At 42.1% G+C, this 21,082-nt stretch overlaps 1 protein-coding gene across 4 annotated transcripts in view; it reads right to left on the minus strand.

Moving 5' to 3' along the window:
* Positions 1 to 20: 20 nt before the first annotated feature.
* The window catches only part of RB195_010896 (uncharacterized protein), a gene marked incomplete at both ends in the record, with an annotated part of 35,236 nt that continues 14,174 nt past the window's right edge, over positions 21 to 21,082 (minus strand). For 3 of the 4 annotated variants that reach the window (XM_064192088.1, XM_064192087.1, XM_064192089.1), the window contains 17 exons: positions 21 to 2,155; positions 5,413 to 5,540; positions 5,616 to 7,595; positions 7,691 to 9,417; positions 9,478 to 9,635; positions 11,230 to 11,299; positions 11,359 to 11,484; positions 12,783 to 12,871; positions 12,927 to 13,116; positions 13,192 to 13,295; positions 14,664 to 14,796; positions 14,861 to 15,030; positions 15,101 to 15,255; positions 15,928 to 16,096; positions 16,156 to 16,366; positions 16,419 to 16,555; positions 19,117 to 19,234. In XM_064192088.1, coding sequence (XP_064049669.1) covers positions 21 to 2,155; positions 5,413 to 5,540; positions 5,616 to 7,595; positions 7,691 to 9,417; positions 9,478 to 9,635; positions 11,230 to 11,299; positions 11,359 to 11,484; positions 12,783 to 12,871; positions 12,927 to 13,116; positions 13,192 to 13,295; positions 14,664 to 14,796; positions 14,861 to 15,030; positions 15,101 to 15,255; positions 15,928 to 16,096; positions 16,156 to 16,366; positions 16,419 to 16,555; positions 19,117 to 19,234 — 7,800 coding nt within the window. Of the gene's footprint in view, positions 2,156 to 5,412; positions 5,541 to 5,615; positions 9,418 to 9,477; positions 9,636 to 11,229; positions 11,300 to 11,358; positions 11,485 to 12,782; positions 12,872 to 12,926; positions 13,117 to 13,191; positions 13,296 to 14,663; positions 14,797 to 14,860; positions 15,031 to 15,100; positions 15,256 to 15,927; positions 16,097 to 16,155; positions 16,367 to 16,418; positions 16,556 to 19,116; positions 19,235 to 21,082 lie in introns of all 4 variants that reach the window. The other variant, XM_064192086.1, reaches the window with a different exon arrangement.

Raw genomic sequence — 21,082 nt, forward strand, 5'->3', positions numbered from 1 at the left:
GCTCCTTGGTTACTGCTTCTTCACGTGGGACTGTGACGTAATGTCCACTGCTGTCCGTTGGCAGAAGGTTGTCCATCCCTGTCCAGTGGAACACCGCTGGCATCGGTTGGCACCGGTCTTCCGTCCTCTCCGAGTGGATGACCTGATTCATCTGTCGGTAGTGGCCTTCCATCTGAACCGAGAACTGGATGAATAGGTCGCCTGTGTTCATCAGTCGGTAGAGGCTGGCCATCAGGTCCAACTACTGGATAGATGTAGTTTCCAGTTTCGTCGGTTGGTAACACTTGTCCATCAGGACCCAGAGGTCTGCCTTCTTCGTCTTTCTCAATGACTGTTCCCTCGTCGGTGATGAAATTTCCAGAGGCATCAGTTGGTAGGGGTGATCCATCTGGTTTCGTCACCGGATAGATAACTTTTCCACTTTCGTCAGTAGGTAGCTCCTTGGTTACTGCTTCTTCACGTGGGACTGTGACGTAATGTCCACTGCTGTCCGTTGGCAAAGGTTGTCCATCCCTGTCCAGTGGAACACCGCTGGCATCGGTTGGCACCGGTCTTCCGTCCTCTCCGAGTGGATGACCTGATTCATCTGTCGGTAGTGGCCTTCCATCTGAACCGAGAACTGGATGAATAGGTCGCCTGTGTTCATCAGTCGGTAGAGGCTGGCCATCAGGTCCAACTACTGGATAGATGTAGTTTCCAGTTTCGTCGGTTGGTAACACTTGTCCATCAGGACCCAGAGGTCTGCCTTCTTCGTCTTTCTCAATGACTGTTCCCTCGTCGGTGATGAAATTTCCAGAAGCATCAGTTGGTAGGGGTGATCCATCTGGTTTCGTCACCGGATAGATAACTTTTCCACTTTCGTCAGTAGGTAGCTCCTTGGTTACTGCTTCTTCACGTGGGACTGTGACGTAATGTCCACTGCTGTCCGTTGGCAAAGGTTGTCCATCCCTGTCCAGTGGAACACCGCTGGCATCGGTTGGCACCGGTCTTCCGTCCTCTCCGAGTGGATGACCTGATTCATCTGTCGGTAGTGGCCTTCCATCTGAACCGAGAACTGGATGAATAGGTCGCCTGTGTTCATCAGTCGGTAGAGGCTGGCCATCAGGTCCAACTACTGGATAGATGTAGTTTCCAGTTTCGTCGGTTGGTAACACTTGTCCGTCAGGACCCAGAGGTCTGCCTTCTTCGTCTTTCTCAATGACTGTTCCCTCGTCGGTGATGAAATTTCCAGAGGCATCAGTTGGTAGGGGTGATCCATCTGGTTTCGTCACCGGATAGATAACTTTTCCACTTTCGTCAGTAAGTAGCTCCTTGGTTACTGCTTCTTCACGTGGGACTGTGACGTAATGTCCACTGCTGTCCGTTGGCAGAGGTTGTCCATCCTTGTCGAGAGGAACACCGCTAGCATCGGTTGGCACCGGTCTTCCGTCCTCTCCGAGTGGATGACCTGATTCATCTGTCGGTAGTGGCCTTCCATCTGAACCGAGAACTGGATGAATAGGTCGCCTGTGTTCATCAGTCGGTAGAGGCTGGCCATCAGGTCCAACTACTGGATAGATGTAGTTTCCAGTTTCGTCGGTTGGTAACACTTGTCCATCAGGACCCAGAGGTCTGCCTTCTTCGTCTTTCTCAATGACTGTTCCCTCGTCGGTGATGAAATTTCCAGAGGCATCAGTTGGTAGGGGTGATCCATCTGGTTTCGTCACCGGATAGATAACTTTTCCACTTTCGTCAGTAAGTAGCTCCTTGGTTACTGCTTCTTCACGTGGGACTGTGACGTAATGTCCACTGCTGTCCGTTGGCAGAGGTTGTCCATCCTTGTCGAGAGGAACACCGCTAGCATCGGTTGGCACCGGTCTTCCGTCCTCTCCGAGTGGATGACCTGATTCATCTGTCGGTAGTGGCCTTCCATCTGAACCGAGAACTGGATGAATAGGTCGCCTGTGTTCATCAGTCGGTAGAGGCTGGCCATCAGGTCCAATTACTGCATAGATGTAGTTTCCACTTTCGTCGGTTGGTAACACTTGACCATCAGGACCCAGAGGTCTGCCTTCTTCGTCTTTTTCAATGATTGTTCCCTCGTCGGTGATGAAATTTCCTGAAGCATCTGTTGGTAGGGGTGATCCGTCTGGTTTCGTCACGAAAGGTTGTTTTCCTGCAAAAGAGCTTATTCTAACAGTGTTCTCTATGATCACTTCTGAAAGTAATAAATAAGGGATGTAGTGTGATATGGTTTAGGTTGATGCATATCTCGTGAGTGTAATGGAAAAGGTAATCCCCGGCATTTTCTGCAATAATTTTGTCCGAGTTGGAAGGAAATCAGGTGTTATTTGAAATAATTGGTATGGTTCTTCAGGTCTCGAGATGATTAGGGAATTGCGCTCAGCAAGGAACGTGACACATTACGGATTTAGGAGTGGGAATACGCCCCAACCCAAAACATCTTCGGAGTCGATAACGAGATTTGGTTGCCGTTTCCCCGTAGTTACAAGTGCGCATGGAAGTAAAGAAAATTGCCAAAATGTTCTGCACTAATTGTCAGAGTTTCGAGCTCAACAAAGTAGTAATATTTTGACTTCTCAATTTTGTTGGTTCTTTCACAGATCTTCAGGATAGAGATGATAATCTTTAGGATATTTGTGACATTTGTGGGGATCGGATGAGCCGTGAAAAACTTGGATATGAACAAGAATCGTTATGAAAGCGGTATGAAGCATCGAATAATCCTATCGAATGAAGTGTAAAACGCTTGGGAGCGGAAATATCTACTGAGTGCATTATCGACTAATTTGCAGTAGTGTTCTTGTGTTCAAAAAAAAAATTGAAAAAAGACGAACTTTTCAGCCAACGACCACTAGTCGATTGATGTGCGATTTGTTTTTGATGTGAAAATTCTTGTTTTTGAATCAAGAGGAAATTATCGATATTTTTGCGCATCCTCAATGCAGGGTACCAATTTCGGCCCCAACGGCTTCATTACGTCGGTTAAAAGTAACAAAAAATGACGTCGAAAGTGATCTGTTCTGTCTACTTGTCACTCAACTTGACGACCTGAAAATAATGATAAATAAAATTGAGGGAAAAGAAGCATGACAAAACCTCATATAGCAAGAAATCATCCAGCAAACGGCATATAGCACACTGCCAATGCTCTTCATTTCTATGCGGTTTTTTGAGTTTGAGAAGAAAAAAAGTCATACCTAATAGCTGAGATTAAGGAAGTCAGAAGTGTGAGGGAGTAGTCAGTATTTTAATTTCTAGATGATTGCATTTACTTATTATGACCTCGAGAGCTTAGCACCACCAAGAAATGTTTGAATCTAATACATATTTCGTAGATTATATGTTCCGAAGTACATATTTAGAAACTGCATGTTCCGATTTCTCGACTTTTTTTAGAGAAAACTACTAAGTACTGATCACAGAGATAAGATCATTTTGCCTTCCAACTACAGGTTTGGGAGAGGAGTGTTAAACAGACCCCTATTAAGGATATGTGACAGTCTTTCGAAAACGCTGCTGCTTGTCGAGGAAAGTCTCAATGTTGCATCCATATAATTAGATGCTCATGAAAAGCCTTCGTTTTTTATTTTACATGAGCATGGTACCCATTACTTGAGAGAATTGAGAAGAGTGATCTGGTATTACGATGCGAAAGCCTCGCTAATTCTTTGATGCAACCATTCCTGAACTTCCTTCCTTCTCACTGATGTGCGGTGATCACAGTTTTTGTGATCCCATCGTTTCGAAAAGTGTATGATAAGGAAGATACTATTATTTCCAATCACATAGTGATAATGTATCTTCACACACGGTACCTTACAAGACAAACAACGTATTATAATAATACTGATGAAGATACTCTGTCTTTCTGTTTATTACTTCGAGATAGTTCGTTCCACTGATGTGCACGACAGACTATTACTATCTAACGTTCGTAACGTAACGTTATCTAACAAAGTCGGATTAGTTTAACGATTTTGAAGACGCCAAAGACACAGATGATAACAGCTAATGCACAGAAATATCTCTGGTTACAATTTGCTTCCCACGAATGTTCGGATTCTAGAGGGAGCAAACTGAGAATAACCAAACAACACAACAGAGCACATAGGGTATGGGCTCGTTCTCGAAAGAATAACATATTTTAAACTCTGTCTGCGATGCGATCTATGCATCTACGCAGTCTCAAAAAAATCCTAATGATGATGTGTGAGTAGTAATGTCTTTATTTGCATATTTTTGTACTGCAATTCAAGGAATCGCTATCATTCCCTCTGATCTACCGTCTAAGAGATATTTCCATTTGCTTAAGAATGTCTGCGCACGTTTAACGTTATTTGAGTTAACGGGAGTGTAGTTAGAATGATGGTGTAGCGCGACAATGAAGAACTAACACAGCGCTTCCGTTACCCGTTCTAGTCGAATTTTTCGGAAAACAAATAAATTAGGTGTATTCACCCTCCCGTACAGCGATCTAAAGATGGTAGTACTTCAGGCCAAGTACCCCTTTATATTCGTTCTTCTGAAGACAAAAGTTCGAACAGGTGTTTTGAATTAGTTGTTGTTTGCTCAAATCAGCATCTACACAACTTTGAATGGAGGGGAGGACTTCACCGTTTTTCTTGAAGGGCTTGATTTTTATGTTCGTAGGGCAAATTTCATCTCAAACAGCACTCGTCGATTGTTTGAATGAGTTAAGTTCCCTTGCTTCGCAAACGGCGTAAACACTATGTAAAACTTCAGCGGTAGATATCTAGTATTTAGAAGTAGCTTATTGTTTATAATAACCAGCGTTGATAACATTGTTTACCATAACTGATACTGACGCACTTATATGTGAAACCAATTTATACTTACAAAACATCTCCAAGTAAGCCAGAAATCCATAAAAGTGGAAAGAAGTTGAAGATTGAAGGTTTTTTTGGCGTTTGACATAAAACTTCATCGTAAACAACTATACTCTGTCGATGAACAATAACATAATTTCCGTTATTAACTTCCCTCATTTTGGATAGTCTTATTGTTGGAACGGAAATAATAATACACTGAAATAGTATTAAATAAAGATAGTATAGTTATTAATAGTCATAATGAAAAAGAGGAATATAAATGCATATGTTCCCTATTCGCTCCCACTCATACTTTTCAAAATGAATTTCTACTTTTTTTGTTCCATTGGTCGATTTTTCATCCTCAAATGCAAATCAATCTGTTGAAAACGGGACCACAATTCTTTGCTGTTACAAGTGCACTTTTCTAGTTGTCCCTTTCAATGACTGAAACTACTGTTTGCTTCAAACTTATATCTGCCTCCGGAAATTCTATATGCAGATTTCTACACCATATTATGAATTAGTCTTCTCGGTAGCTAATACTTCGGTGAAAATCCGAATATGATCAGACACTCACCAATACCTTTTAAGCATACGAATTTCTGAATTGCCTTCGAATCGCGCGTTGACCAACTTTTCTCATCAAGATGAACAAGCTTAACATCCTTTTCCCTTATGGCTTCAGCTAATGAGCCGTCTCGCAAACTAAAAAAAAAATTGACGACTAAAGAATAGAAAATTTCTGCACATTCGCTATAGTGAAACTGCAACGCGGCATACCTTAGTGGTGTGACATGCAAATGAAGAACAACTGTTGCTCCACGTTCTTCTTCCATTAGGAGTTGCATAGCAATCTTTAAGGCTAAATTAGCATCAGGAGATCCACCGATTTCTCTGATTTCATCAAATGAGTTGACTAATTCTTCTTTATCCCTATAGTGTCCTATGTCTATGGTGACCTCCGTTGTAGCTCCGTAGATTATTTTCCCGATCTTAGGCATACTTTCTTCAGGTATGGATTTGATAAATGATTTAAGCAATTCCTTAATTGGTGTGAGATATGGTGCACTCTGGTGGGAACTTTCAACAATGAATAGAAGAGTCTCAGTTTGAGGCTCGCCAATAGCACATTGCTTTGATTTCAAAATTGATTCAGTATCGCTACTTTCTCGTGATAGCAATGTGACGTAATGTCCACTGCTGTCCGTTGGCAGAGGTTGTCCATCGTTGTCGAGAGGAACACCGCTAGCATCGGTTGGCACCGGTCTTCCGTCCTCTCCGAGTGGATGACCTGATTCATCTGTCGGTAGTGGCCTTCCATCAGAATCTACAACTGGATGAATTGGTCGCCTGTGTTCATCAGTCGGTAGAGGCTGGCCATCAGGTCCAACTATTGGATAGATGTAGTTTCCAGTTTCGTCGGTTGGTAACACTTGTCCATCAGGACCCAGAGGTCTGCCTTCTTCGTCTTTTTCAATGACTGTTCCCTCGTCGGTGATGAAATTTCCCGAAGCGTCTGTTGGAAGAGGAGATCCGTCCGGCTTTGTCACCGGATAAATGACTTTTCCACTTTCGTCCGTTGGTAGCTCCTTGCTTACAGCTTCCTCACGTGGGACTGTGACGTAATGTCCACTGTTGTCCGTTGGCAGAGGTTGTCCATCCTTATCGAGAGGAACACCGCTAGCATCGGTTGGCACCGGTCTTCCGTCCTCTCCGAGTGGATGACCTGATTCATCTGTCGGTAGTGGCCTTCCATCAGAATCTACAACTGGATGAATTGGTCGCCTGTGTTCATCAGTCGGTAGAGGCTGGCCATCAGGTCCAACTATTGGATAGATGTAGTTTCCAGTTTCGTCGGTTGGTAACACTTGTCCATCAGGACCCAGAGGTCTGCCTTCTTCGTCTTTTTCAATGACTGTTCCCTCGTCGGTGATGAAATTTCCCGAAGCGTCTGTTGGAAGAGGAGATCCGTCCGGCTTTGTCACCGGATAAATGACTTTTCCACTTTCGTCCGTTGGTAGCTCCTTGCTTACAGCTTCCTCACGTGGGACTGTGACGTAATGTCCACTGTTGTCCGTTGGCAGAGGTTGTCCATCCTTATCGAGAGGAACACCGCTAGCATCGGTTGGCACCGGTCTTCCGTCCTCTCCGAGTGGATGACCTGATTCATCTGTCGGTAGTGGCCTTCCATCAGAATCTACAACTGGATGAATTGGTCGCCTGTGTTCATCAGTCGGTAGAGGCTGGCCATCAGGTCCAACTATTGGATAGATGTAGTTTCCAGTTTCGTCGGTTGGTAACACTTGTCCATCAGGACCCAGAGGTCTGCCTTCTTCGTCTTTTTCAATGATTGTTCCCTCGTCGGTGATGAAATTTCCTGAAGCGTCTGTTGGGAGAGGAGATCCGTCCGGCTTCGTCACCGGATAAATGACTTTTCCACTTTCGTCCGTTGGTAGCTCCTTGCTTACAGCTTCCTCACGTGGGACTGTGACGTAATGTCCACTGCTGTCCGTTGGCAGAGGTTGTCCATCCTTGTCGAGAGGAACACCGCTAGCATCGGTTGGTACCGGTCTTCCGTCCTCCCCGAGTGGATGACCTGATTCATCTGTCGGTAGTGGCCTTCCATCTGAACCGAGAACTGGATGAATAGGTCGCCTGTGTTCATCAGTCGGTAGAGGCTGGCCATCAGGTCCAACTACTGGATAGATGTAGTTTCCAGTTTCGTCGGTTGGTAACACTTGTCCATCAGGACCCAGAGGTCTGCCTTCTTCGTCTTTCTCAATGACTGTTCCCTCGTCGGTGATGAAATTTCCAGAAGCATCAGTTGGTAGGGGTGATCCATCCGGTTTCGTCACCGGATAGATAACTTTTCCACTTTCGTCAGTGGTAGCTCCTTGGTTACTGCTTCTTCACGTGGGACTGTGACGTAATGTCCACTGCTGTCCGTTGGCAAAGGTTGTCCATCCCTGTCCAGTGGAACACCGCTGGCATCGGTTGGCACCGGTCTTCCGTCCTCTCCGAGTGGATGACCTGATTCATCTGTCGGTAGTGGTGCACCATCAGAATCTACAACTGGATGAATAGGTCGCCTGTGTTCATCAGTCGGTAGAGGCTGGCCATCAGGTCCAACAAGTGGATAGATGTAGTTTCCACTTTCGTCAGTTGGTAACACTTGTCCATCAGGACCCAGAGGTCTGCCTTCTTCGTCTTTTTCAATGATTGTTCCCTCGTCGGTGATGAAATTTCCTGAAGCGTCTGTTGGGAGAGGAGATCCGTCCGGCTTCGTCACCGGATAAATGACTTTTCCACTTTCGTCCGTTGGTAGCTCCTTGCTTACAGCTTCCTCACGTGGGACTGTGACGTAATGTCCACTGCTGTCCGTTGGCAGAGGTTGTCCATCCTTGTCGAGAGGAACACCGCTAGCATCGGTTGGTACCGGTCTTCCGTCCTCCCCGAGTGGATGACCAGATGCATCCGTCGGTAGTGGTGCACCATCAGAATCTACAACTGGATGAATAGGTCGCCTGTGTTCATCAGTCGGTAGAGGCTGGCCATCAGGTCCAACAAGTGGATAGATGTAGTTTCCACTTTCGTCAGTTGGTAACACTTGTCCATCAGGACCCAGAGGTCTGCCTTCTTCGTCTTCCTCAATGACTGTTCCCTCGTCGGTGATGAAATTTCCAGAGGCATCAGTTGGTAGGGGTGATCCGTCTGGTTTTTTGATCGGTACAGTCTCAGTTGTCAACTGAAGAGGTTCGCCTTCTTCCGTTATTTTTTCCGGCGGCATTACGTAGTTGCCTTCCTTATTTTTCTTCAAAGGATGTCCCTCTCGATCAAGAGGCACACCTTCGTCATCCGTAGGAATGATGTTACCCATGGAGTCAATGTATTGTCCACTCTCATCCATTTTTATTGGCTCACCATCAACAATCAGCAGAGGAATCTCAGGTGTTCTTTCGGAAACGATAGTAGCTCTTCCGCCGGGTACAACAACAAAATATCCATCTTTATTTATGGGGAATGGATTTCCATCCTTATCGAGAGGTCTGCCAATGGAGTCTGTCGTTATAACTAGTCCATCAGAATCAATTGGACGACCGCTGTCATCCAGCGGAATGTCTTTTCCATGGACATCGATCATTTTAATAATTGGCATATTGTTTTCATCCAGTGGAAGTGGTTTTCCGCTCGCATCGATCAGTGGGTAAATCCATGCTCCTTCTTTGTTCTGAGGAAGCTGTTTTCCGAAAGGATCTCTTGGAATACCTTCTTCATCGATAATGATTGGATTTCCGTTGCCATCAACAAGCTCTCCTTCAGCGTTCACGTTAAGGGGAACACCGTCAGGCCCGACAACAAATGGTAATTCCCGACCGCTTGCATCTGTCGGTCGCAATGTAGACTTCACCTCCTCAACCTGTAGAACCTTGCCATCCGCTCCAGTTGGCAGTGGAGATGCGTCTGATCCAATGAACCTTCCTGTTGAATCTGTAGCTACTATAGTTTCTAATTCGCCAGGTGCTACAGAACTACTTAGAATTTCCTCCGGCTGCACTTCCGTTGTAAATGCTGGAGGTGTCACCTAAAGCAATATTATTAAAAAGGCAGAAAAGCGATATACGACGAAGACCAATAGACGGACTCTAACGATTGTGTACGTAGTCGGAGCGCCTGTAGAAGGTTCGCATGACTTCTCGTCGTCACTTAGTACAAAACCACTGTGACAATAACATTTTGACGCTACAGTACCATCATCCTTCTCTTCAAATGTGCATGCATGTGCACAGTCACATGTAACACCTAAATCAGTACTATAATGAACCATTAAATGACAGGGGAACAACTTTTCCCTCCACAGCATTTTACTCAAGAATGTGTACGTACACCGTGATGTGTATGCTCAAATAAGTGGTTTTTTACAATGAGATTTCCACAGTTTTGATCCGCATCCATCAATCTCATCAATTCTCTGAATTCTTTGCTATTGGGTGAAGAGAACTTCTTGATATGTGAGTTTTTCCCTTATCGTCACACTAATGATAATAATAGAACGAAGTCCGACGAACTGTATTTTCTACGGAAACTTAATTACTTAGAAATATTATTCATATCTTAACAGATGTCGAACCATTTCGGTAATGCAGTTACACAGACAGATATTGGCTGTGTAAATTTGTCAGGTTCATTCCGGAATATCAATAATTTTCGAACATAAAGCATTTGGTAATCGAGGTGCGCTATTGTGATTATATAGAAGGGCTGAACTACTTTTGTTTACAAATTTCGAACGTATCCTTTACATAACAAAAGCGTGGTGTATGCTTGTTGGGAGTCATAGCTCGCATCCCCTTTAAGTGATTTTGATCAAACATTGCCCACACATTTTTTGGGAGGGGATCTATGTTCTGAACTCTCCCCTTTGTGTAGTATATCTCGCTGCTCAGTATTTTATTGAGCATAATGCATGGTGAATAATGTAATTTTTCATGAAGTTTTTTCTTCATAAAGCATGAAGTTTGAGGGAGCATTTACAAAGAGGTGCATTAAAATCTAACGGAAGCTCTAAGAAGGAAAAAATAAAAATGAATGAAAAATGCTAGAGAGTAGGTTTTAGAATAAAAAAGGTACTACTCATCTTCATTTTGAGAAAGAAATTGGGAAACTGCATTATTCAAAAAATGATGCAAAGCATACAATGCGACACATTTTGGTTATTTTTCAGTTGTACTTGCAAAGCTCTGCAAAGAAAATTATATTTAAAGGAAACATAGTTATGCAGCGTTGGGATTGAGCTAGGAAGTTTTGTTTTCACAGAAACACGGAAAGAGATGAAAGAATAGTCATGAAAAAGGTGCGTATGGAATAATAATTTTGCAGATGAATCTTCCCAGCCACTAGTAGCGGAGCTACTAAACACTAGAACTAGAAACTAGAACTAGAAAAGTCAAGATCAAATAAATTGTTGTGTGCATCTACTCAAACCACAACGCACATAGCTGAATGCATTGGGTAGCTGCGTAACAAAACAATCCACCCTTTACTTACTACCCAACATTTTTTCTTTACTGTATTTCTCCCTTTATATTAGTGGGATATTGAAAGTACTTTCCAGAAAACTCTTTGTTAACTGAAAAATGTCCTTTTTGGCAGGTCTAATTTTCTCTATGCTGCGTGATGCTCTATTGAATTACTTCCTGGCTACTTCCTGGCTTTGAGAGACTAACCGAATTTGTTAGTAAAACGTCTTACGAACAAAAGAAACTTAGTGACTTATAATTCTAAATGACAATCTGTTAACTCAACCCCAGGTGGACTGTCTGAGTTTGAATCGGAAAATTTAGAAATTAGATAAAGATATGCAGATATTCTATTCGCAGTGTATCGAAATATTTACCTCCCGGTGGAGTTCTGACAGGAACCGGTTCACTGGGTAGGTTATCTCCTTCATAAAATTCCGCTGCGATCTGCAATTAATGATTTCCTGATTGATTTGTCGAGAAATAAAGAGCATATGCCGTTGTACCTGAACTGCGTAATCCGTGTCTGGTTCAAGACCGTCGAGGACAACTCCGCTTGAGACGTCGGGTGTGGTCTCGTAGAATTTGACGTTAGTGGGGTCGTCCAATTTCCAGACTTTAATACTGTATTTCTGAAATATTCTACATCTGCACAGGTCACACACATGGTCGGATACATCTGACAGCAAGGAACAATAGGTATTTCTACTACTGTGATCAAAAAGTAGTAAGACTTTTCAACATGAAACTCCTGGGTTTATCCTGATGCATAATTTTTCCCTCATTTTGGCACAACCTTTATTGACATCTGTGTCAAATTTCATGAGCGTCAGTTGTTATGAGTTATGTCTGTTAACGTTTGTTGACGTTTGCGATCGAGGAGACGATCGAGGAGATAAAAGCGGCATTGAAGAAGGCGTTTAAGGTCATCCCACAAATCGAGTGTAACAAATGTTTCGAAAATTGAAACAAGCGTTGGCATAAGTGTATTGCTGTCGAGTGGGAGTACTTTGGAGGAGATGAAACAAATTTTGAAGAATAATATACCGTTTTTGTTTTATTTGAGCAAGTCTTCGTACTTTCTGATCACAGTAGTATGTCATTAAATTGTGATGCTGAAACCAGAGGAGGGTAGGGCTAACTCCTTCAATACTAACATATAATAAATACGATATAACATTTAACATAATATCTTCGTCTTTCATCGCGAGTGAAAATGAACAAGTTGCAGTGTGTTTGAAGAAAAGTGAAATGATAACTGCAGGTGAGCATGAAACTTGGGATGCGAGAGCACGTTCAACTTCAGCTATGAACTGCAGAAGATTATGAATATGTATGCAGCGAACAGCTTGCGAGACGAACAGTCAAGTGTCCTTATTTTTCCATACTAGTCTTTTACCAAATTACTGACCAAATACGAATGAAAAGTTTGTTTGGTAATAGAGGGTGTCCAACCGTGACCAAGGCAGTTGCACAGGTGACCCCTAACCGCTGCGTTGTCTTTGTCATGTTTTGTTTTCAGGAGCGATGTAGGCTGTCGTTACGAATACTTCTATGCGCTATCACACAAATCAGTATTCGGGAAAGGGAATGGGAGAGTAGAAAAACGATACAGGAAACGATTTCCTCCCAGGAGTGTCAATTTCATTAAGTTCCTGAATTTGTATTGCCAATTCCTTTAGAGTTTATGAAAGGGAGCAAAGCCTTTCCAGGCGCTTTCGTTTCACCTGAGAACGCTAGCACTATGCCTGCCGAGCTTACCATGTGTTGTTATTTCTAAAAATCGCACTTAATTTTTCTACGGGACATGGATTCTACGTGTGTAAATAAAAAGACTTAATTTTCTTGAAATGACAAAAAGGCTAGTTGAGGGTTAATTCGAAGACAATTACTGCTAGATCATGATAGATTTTTGTTGAAAGACACTTACTTTCACTGGTTGCGAGGTGATGGCTTCTTTGAAATCGACAATCGACTCATCGTTGATGTTTGTTCCAACTCGGATGTCGCTGGGTGGTTCTGTAAATGAGATCTTTACGCAAACTGTCACCAGTTATAACCGAAATTAACTCACTGGGTGTCATGACAAGCAGGGTTGGAGTTTGAATTCCTTTCTCAGGGCTGTCAACCACAAGGTAGTAGTAGGTTCCTGGTTCCATATCAGGCACAGGGACTCTGGTTAAGGTTGCTGAATCAGATGGCAGCACGGTCCAGTCGTCTTTTGGCAGGTCCGGGTTATCTGTGTACCGTATCACCCAATCATTCTAAAAAAAAAAACAATGCATTTGATTTGTCAGTACGGAGTACGGAGTTTCTTCAATACTTAATAGTACACTTACAGGTGGCTTGAGATAATCTGGCAGGTTATCGCTGAAGACCAACACCACCTCGCCATTTTCTGACTTTGAAACGACAAAGTCATCTTTCCATTCAGGTTCAAGACCTGAAGCATAGTCGTGACATAATGGACTCTTGCATATTCAATTTTTTTAGCTGTAAAATCAAGGCGTGCATAAGCGTGATATCGACAGTAGCAACTATTAGATTAACTGCTCAGTTCAAAAATTAACTACAGAAATATAATGTTTGGGCGAAAAAATTATTGACTCCTGTACTTTCAGCCGATCTTTTCGAGTTTGTGACATGAACTGTCAGAATAAGGTTGCAAGTTGAGATTTTGCAGAAACAGCATCAAGTTTTTCTTGGAAGTTTCCTACTTTAGTAACTTTTTTACGGAAAAGTGGCAGTAACAGCTACTTCATTAAATCGTTTTGTGCTACCAAGTTGAGACCCAGATGCCATGGGCTTGCGCATGGGAGTAGATACGACTGAGACGAGTGTGAAATATTGTGAGTCCTAAACCTAAACGATTTGTACCTTCTCATATCCTATTCTGAAGTATCCGCCTATATCCGTTCTAAATGTCCTCAACATACAAGAATTTTTCTCATTTAAGAAGGAGTTATTCAGTAGACATAATTTTAGCACTCCAAAATGAGAAATCGATTTTAAGACGATTAATTTGAACAATGCAGTTGTTGTGAGCAGCATGAATTAATGACTTCCCTCTCAGTTGACCTCCGTTTTTCTATCCTTGGTTTTTTCCTCTACCTTGCTGAATTACAAGGACAACTGCTGAACTAGATAACTCGATTAATTGTTTCGTTTGAAGTGAGTTGGTTGCCTGAGGAGATTACAAGACTCACTCAGATACAAACAAAGGTAAGAAAAAACTCCAAAGAAATACTAGCGAACTACTCTGAAAAGAAGTCACTGTAATATCCTGTAGAATATGACTAATAACTGAGGGAAAACGTTTTAGTTGCTATGAGAGCGCGAGCGCTATCACCTACGAAATTGCATCCCTAGTCATGTCGTTTCGACTGCATTGTATCTTTCACCGATATCCAGGCAGTATCACAACACTTTAGTCTCTCATGAAACACATGGAACATCTACGGTGATGATGCTCCATGTACCACGTCAATCAGTCTAGGATACGAGCCTCACCATGTTTTTCTGTTTGTGACTGGACCGAAAGATTGCATGTAGAATTCTCCGTTACTATCTAGATTTGTGCTGCTCAAATCCCTGTAATTCAAAAAGACAAAGATCAAAAACCGTCTCGTCGCTTGATTTTTTACGTGGAATTCAATCTGTACGGGGAATTCTATCAAGAAGAAAGTCCGGTAAAAAGCAATGTTATCTAGAAGTAAATTTTGTGGGATGCTGTCTGAGCAGACGTAAGGGCATGGGTTGGTTTTCTAGTAATCACCCAAGTGTAATGTGTATTTCTTTCAAGATTTCACACCTGGCAACAAGTTAACATTTATAGTCCAGTTTGCGTGGCCGAGTGGATTCTGCGCTACACAGTTGAAGGTCGTATCTTCTGTGATGTTTGCCACTTTCAGAGAAAACTGGGCGTGCTTGGCTGCCGTGTCGACCTGGACTAGGTTTTTGTATGCAGTTTCAAATAATTCATTGAAAGATCCCTTAGGGGACACTCACTGTGCTCGGATCAATTTCATAAGTGCCTCCTCTAATCCATTTGACGGAGGGCAATGGTAGTCCTGTGGCGTTGCAGGACACTGTGATTTGTGATCCGGGCAGCACGTCGATATTTGTACTACCAGCCACTCCATTCTCACCAGTAGAGATTTGAATGTACGGCGCGTTACCTGCAGTAGTCAGTGGGTGCAAATGGTGAACGAGCATTGCGCCACGTAATCGCACTGAGAACTAACGAACCGTCTGGAAGAGTCTTCATTATACATGGCTCGGAGAATACGCTTGGACCGTCAGGATAGATGGCGCGAATCTTGAAAACATAGTCAGTGTCTGGCTGAAGCAAGTTCTGGATTCTATGCGTGAGTTTGTTCGGATCATCAATGACAATCTTCGACCTGAAAAAAGCAACTAACTTTAATCCTGTAAAATAAGATCTAAAAAAACAGAAGTGAAATAGATTATGAAGAATTTTATTGAGAAGGACTCTATTTAAAAGGAGTTTGATAGTTTTCTGTAGGTTTCATGTATTTGTTTCTTCTTTCGCGTACAGCACACCTTCTTAACTTAAATGCAGGAAGCCACGAAACTGACGAGGTTGGAAGCATTTCACAAATAGATAGGTGTATCGGTGTAGTTCGTGACCATGAGCGTAATCATGCTCAATTTCGGCTAGTAGCTCAGGAAGAAGAAGTGGCAAACAGCTTCTGTTCCAACAGTCCCCCCTACAAACCAAATTCAGAAGCTCAGACAAGCAGCAGAAGCTCAACAACCTGCACGGTCGCTAACGCATGACGGATTACCATCTTCTTACACCCCATAAGTTGCATCGTTAGGAACACCAGTGCAACCAAGGCTTTTTCATACGCCTTTTTCTGGATTACTAGGCAGAAGTGAGCGTCGTCACGCTCATATTCGTTAACTATGCGCCTACCCTCATCCGTTCGTGAAGAGATCACAATCCCCAAACTCATAATCTCAAAATGATACGTTGTCTTTAATGACCGTAATGCGAAAACACTTGGAAGTTCAGTGGAGGTGGAGATTAAAGTATAAAAATAAGAACGTACCAGTCGCTCAACACCTGGTCATCAGCGTCGACACTCTTGTCACCGGGTACATAGTATATTTCATAGCCAACAGGTTTTACGTCGGTTGTCGTAGGCTCTTTCCATTCCACCACCGCTGATCTCTGCCCATCTGGCTCCACACGCAAATCCGTTGGTGGACCTTCCCGAGCTTAAAGCGACGTTAAAAACCAAGCAATCAGGAATGTGATCACTGTTTCTAAAACCCACCTCGTGACATGGTGCGGATGGTGTACTGGTTCGAGTATGGGCCAGGTCCGTCGTTGTTGATGGCTTGGACAACCACCGCATAAGCAGTATCTGTCTCTATGAAGTCCTTCAAGTCCACTTTTCTTGTGCCATCTGCATCGGGAGTGTCGTGATAAGTCAACCACTCGTTGATTGGCCGTGACTGAACCTGACCAATCTGATGAGCTGGATCCTACAAAGCTGACGTTTCGATCCGCATGAGTCAGTCTGTGTTGAACACAAACCTGATCGTCCAATGGTGTGTAGTAGATAATGTACTTGGTGATATTGCCGTTGGGGATCGTCGGAGGATCCCACTGCACAGTAATCGTAACTGGCTTGTCTGCTTGCAAATGAACGTTCTCGGGTGGTGATCCGGGACCTAAAGCAAATTTCCGTCAGACATGGCGTTACCACATCCAGAATCTTACTACAAAAGTTGTTAAAAGTCAACTTTTACAATCGAAGTGTTCTAGAAAGCCTGCGAACAATTAGAGAGGACTGATTTGGAACATTTCAGTAAGGGCAGTCTATATTATGGACCTTTAGATGCTTAGTTCAGCACAATTTTTCACTACATCATTAATCGACGCAATTTCTATCTGCATTATTTATTTTGAATCTATTTCGACATTCTAAAAACAGGAAGATGCTTTTCGCAAAGGTGTTCTGATGCCTCTATGTCGCAATTCTTTTCTTTTTTCCAACCACTTCTGCCAGTTTCATTGTTCATCGTTTACTATCCTTAGGCCGGACTTTGTATAATTATTGTGCCACTCAAAGTGACGCGGTAGGACCCAACCTCAGCTGCGCAGCACTGCTGAAGCTAGTATTGGCTCCACAGCGATCTTTAACGTAATTGTGGAATTCGGCCACAGGTCAAGCTGTCTTGCCCAATGTAGACTAGCCATTATTAGTTGATTAGAGGATCATGCTACGAGATAAAATGTTTAGAAATCCTTCCTTTTTTCTAAACAAATTGGGTCATTTGACATTTTTTGCCTTATGTAACTATTAGTCTGAAAGTGGGGCTAAAGTTGCACTTCAGATTTCTTGTGGTTCTAGATTCGTTCGCTTTCATTGATCAATAAAAATTAAAATTAGTGGTACTTTCCAAAAATTTTTGCTAGAGAGTTAAATTTTCCTTCTAACAACTGCGTTTTAAATATTCTTTTTAGACGCGACGACGCTTAAGCATTGATAAAAGATTTAGTAGTTTTTTTCTTAGAGGAGTCAGGGCATCACTTCGAGAATATTCTAATTTGGTTTCACATCTATATTCCTTCAGTACACTTTGAAAACATTTTTCGAAGTATTAGATATTTTCGTCCTTTTCTCCTACTATCAACATAGGGTTATGTGCCAACATGAAATGACATTAACGTCATCGTCATACTTAAAAAGTTAGTTTGTTTGTATGCTTGCTTCCAATGCAATTTTTGTGGGAAGGGAGGGTATTACTAACTTGGAGGACACATGCTGGGAGACAGACATGCGGATGAATACATAGGGACGAAACGCAACACACGCAGTTATTACGATTGTGAAAAGGCTCGTTCATTTTTTGACAAATCCGCTTCGATTTACAGTTCGGTACTGCTGAACCAATAACTGCCTTGCGCGTTTTTGCGCCGTCGCGCCAAATTTGTAGTTCCCAGCGCTCGCTGGCATCGGCACACAAATTCAACGCCGTGGGACCCATCTTAAACACCACGAAAATAAGAAGTAGGAACGAAAGTTTCTTGTACGTTCAAACTACAAAGTTTTCTTTTCGCAACAACACGAGAACTGAAGCAGTGAAAAAAAAAACAGAAACACACACGGAACGAAGTAGCAAACAATCCACATACAAAAAGTCACCAAAGAAACAAAAGGACTTTTTGTGCAAATGCTGAAAATGAAAAGAATGGAAACATTCAAAAAAGAAAGAAGGCAAAGATTTAATCTAATGCCAGAATTGGACGTACAACGAACTTAATTTTTTGTTTGTCTTTAACTGAAACTCTTAAACAATATGACATGTTTTCTCTGCAAAGAAATATAAAAACGTAATTGATAATTTAAATAGCATGTTACATCAGCAAGATTTGCGGAAAAGAGAGATATCACATCAAAGATATTGCCCAGAGAAGAGTCACACTTTCGAATCACATTTTCCTAGTTTTTGAGTCCTACGTAAGAAAAAGGTACTTTACTTTTGAGAAACTTCAGAAGAAGAATGTTCCGAAAGAGAATGCGACAAGTTTGTAATTAGTGGATGCAGTAAACAAAAACTGCCAATTCATCTGTTCAATCGAAGGACAAATCACTTCTACTGCTTTGAATTGAAGATGAAGATGCTCATAAAGGTTTATATGTTCTCCTCAACACATGACTAAGAGGGTGGGTGGAGCTGGTTCGGTTTCCACAAGTTCAAAGCTTTACATCTCATTAGGGTAGTTTCGCGACACACAGGCAAGCACACACAAGCGCGTTACTATATAGGCTGATGGTGCACCACTTAGCTGTTAGCTCCGTTCCATACGAGGTAGTAGTTCTAGTGGTTGAATACAACAGGGCGTGTAAGGAAGAGAAGTACCAACAGGTTTAACTGAGAAGAGATGAAGAATGTGTAGATAATACAGTAACAAGATGAAAATCGTATAGAAGATTAGAAGATGATGGTTCGCGCTGTGATAAAAGCTGAGAAAGATACCAGATATGTAAAGTTTATGCAGAACAAAAGATCTTAGCAAATTTTTGCCGTTTCTACCTTTCCACGGGATATTCACGGGAAAAGTAAAAACTGTCTGAAATGAGTCAGTCAGTACCTATCATCATCGCTTCAAAAGTACCACTTGTTCTTACTGGAAGGGGCTTATTGTTGAAGAAACTAGGCAGTACTTCTCATGGAACTGCCGCGTAAACTAAACGTAAACGTAAAGCTTGCGAGCTCTAGCTTACCTGCAACAAAAACTGTGAAGTCAGTCTCTTTGAGTCCTCCTTTGTTTTCCGCTAGACATTTCGCTTTCACAGTCCTTCTCACATCAACCAACTTAAGTGTTGGTCCATCGGAAAGTTGCTTAAAAAATCTCGGATTGAAATTGGCTTGTAGGATAAAAGACAATTTGTCTCTCTGATTCTCATGGAAAATTTATGTAACGAAATGGCGAGATCATTGGCATATTTTTCTTGGAATCCACCGCATGGTTTAGCGGAGAGGAAAAAGGAAAATTATGGAAGCATCGTGCAACTCCTCGTTACTACAGGTTACTACTATACCTATGTAAGATCGTTGATAGCAAAAATCATCTAATACATTTTTTTGGAATCGATCTCCGACTCCTCAAAACATGGGCAACAGTTTAGCAACATCTGGCCCCGTTCCAGTTCGAATCTCTTGAGACCACCGGACCACATTTGCACAATCCTACATTCTGCCTTAACTTATCACAGAATTAGAGCATAGAAAAGAAAGTATTTGGTGCTTATCAGTCAGTTTGGAGTGGCCAACGCGTTCGATTTCGAGTCAAAATCGTAGGGATTTTATGGATACTTATTCTTCCTGTACAATAAATGGTGGGGCGAGCAATCCGGAAAAAGTTAGGTACCAATTAATCAACCTCGCAGGGGTGAAAGGCTTTATTGATCTGAGGACGTTTCAAGCTATAAGCTGGGCGATATTTGAGGGAAATCTTATCTAGGAGTGTGCAAAACCACCATAATCCTTATGACTGTACGATTGCCCATCACAAAATCATTCTTTTTTTAGCTGCAAAACATTTTGTGTGGCAGAAACAGTGAAGGTTTTCTTGAATACGATTCTTGTTAATGTTGCGTACAAAAAACCAGCGGAAAGATTTCCATATAAATCCACGTTTCAAACCTAAAAAAGAAAAACCTCAAGCACCAGACTATTAATTAAGATGACAAAACAAATTGAATGATTAAGATGACAAAAATACGAAGATTTCAACTTGATTTCAACCTGATTCCCTAAATTTTTGAGCCGAAAAATTTCAAACTTTCAAATTAAAGTGAGCACCCACACTATCAATAGAATTATGGAAGCTCGCCACTTCAGATCACTGGGTGCACGGAGGTGTTCAATCATATTTCAAGCGTTTCAGGAGCATTTGAGATGAAGAAAAAAGCTGATTGGAATGTCGTACAACAAATTTGAAGAGCAGCAAAGTTTCCAGTGGGAAGTTTTACAACTTAGCCAATTAAGATTTCTAATTATTATTTATTAATCGTACAAAATTTTGTTAGTCCACGCTCTCGAGCTTTTTGTGCGATTTGGTTGCGATGCTTCCTGTATTGGGACCTTTATGGGAAGCAATGCAAACACGGCTATTTACTCGCAATTTTGCGGTGAAACTCAGATTCTCATATTGACCGAATTTTTACCTTATCCATGCCTCATAAAAACAAGCGGAAACAAAAGCCGCAAATGATACAATGTCCAATAAAAATGCAAAGGCTGGATTGGTCCAAATAGCAGGAGGCGAACAAAACGAAGTGGGCAAGTATCGCGCAAGTATAGTATGAATGGGTTCAATTTAAAACACTGCCGTTTATTTTGTAACATGCTATGCGGTCTAATATCTCCACCGTTAATAAACCATTATTATAACGAATACTGTAACGACTGTCAAAAAGTGGCAGATCATATATGAAAACGAGTCTAAAAGACAGATGTTTAGAAAAAAAAAACTAGAAAAAGTTAATGAAATTGAAAGAATTGATTCCGAGTGTTTATTCCTGGGGTTGCGCTCTCTTCGGGAAGATTAGGAACAACAAATGTACTCAAGAGTTCAGTTCGCGAACGGAATGGTGACGTCTACGATGGCGTCGATGCAGCAAATTTCCATCTAGCCGATCATACTGCTACTTTAATTCTTGCGTTCATGATCCAGTGTAGATATTA

Source organism: Necator americanus, chromosome III, assembly GCF_031761385.1.
Source record: "Necator americanus strain Aroian chromosome III, whole genome shotgun sequence".
In the NCBI taxonomy this organism is placed as follows: domain Eukaryota; kingdom Metazoa; phylum Nematoda; class Chromadorea; order Rhabditida; family Ancylostomatidae; genus Necator; species Necator americanus.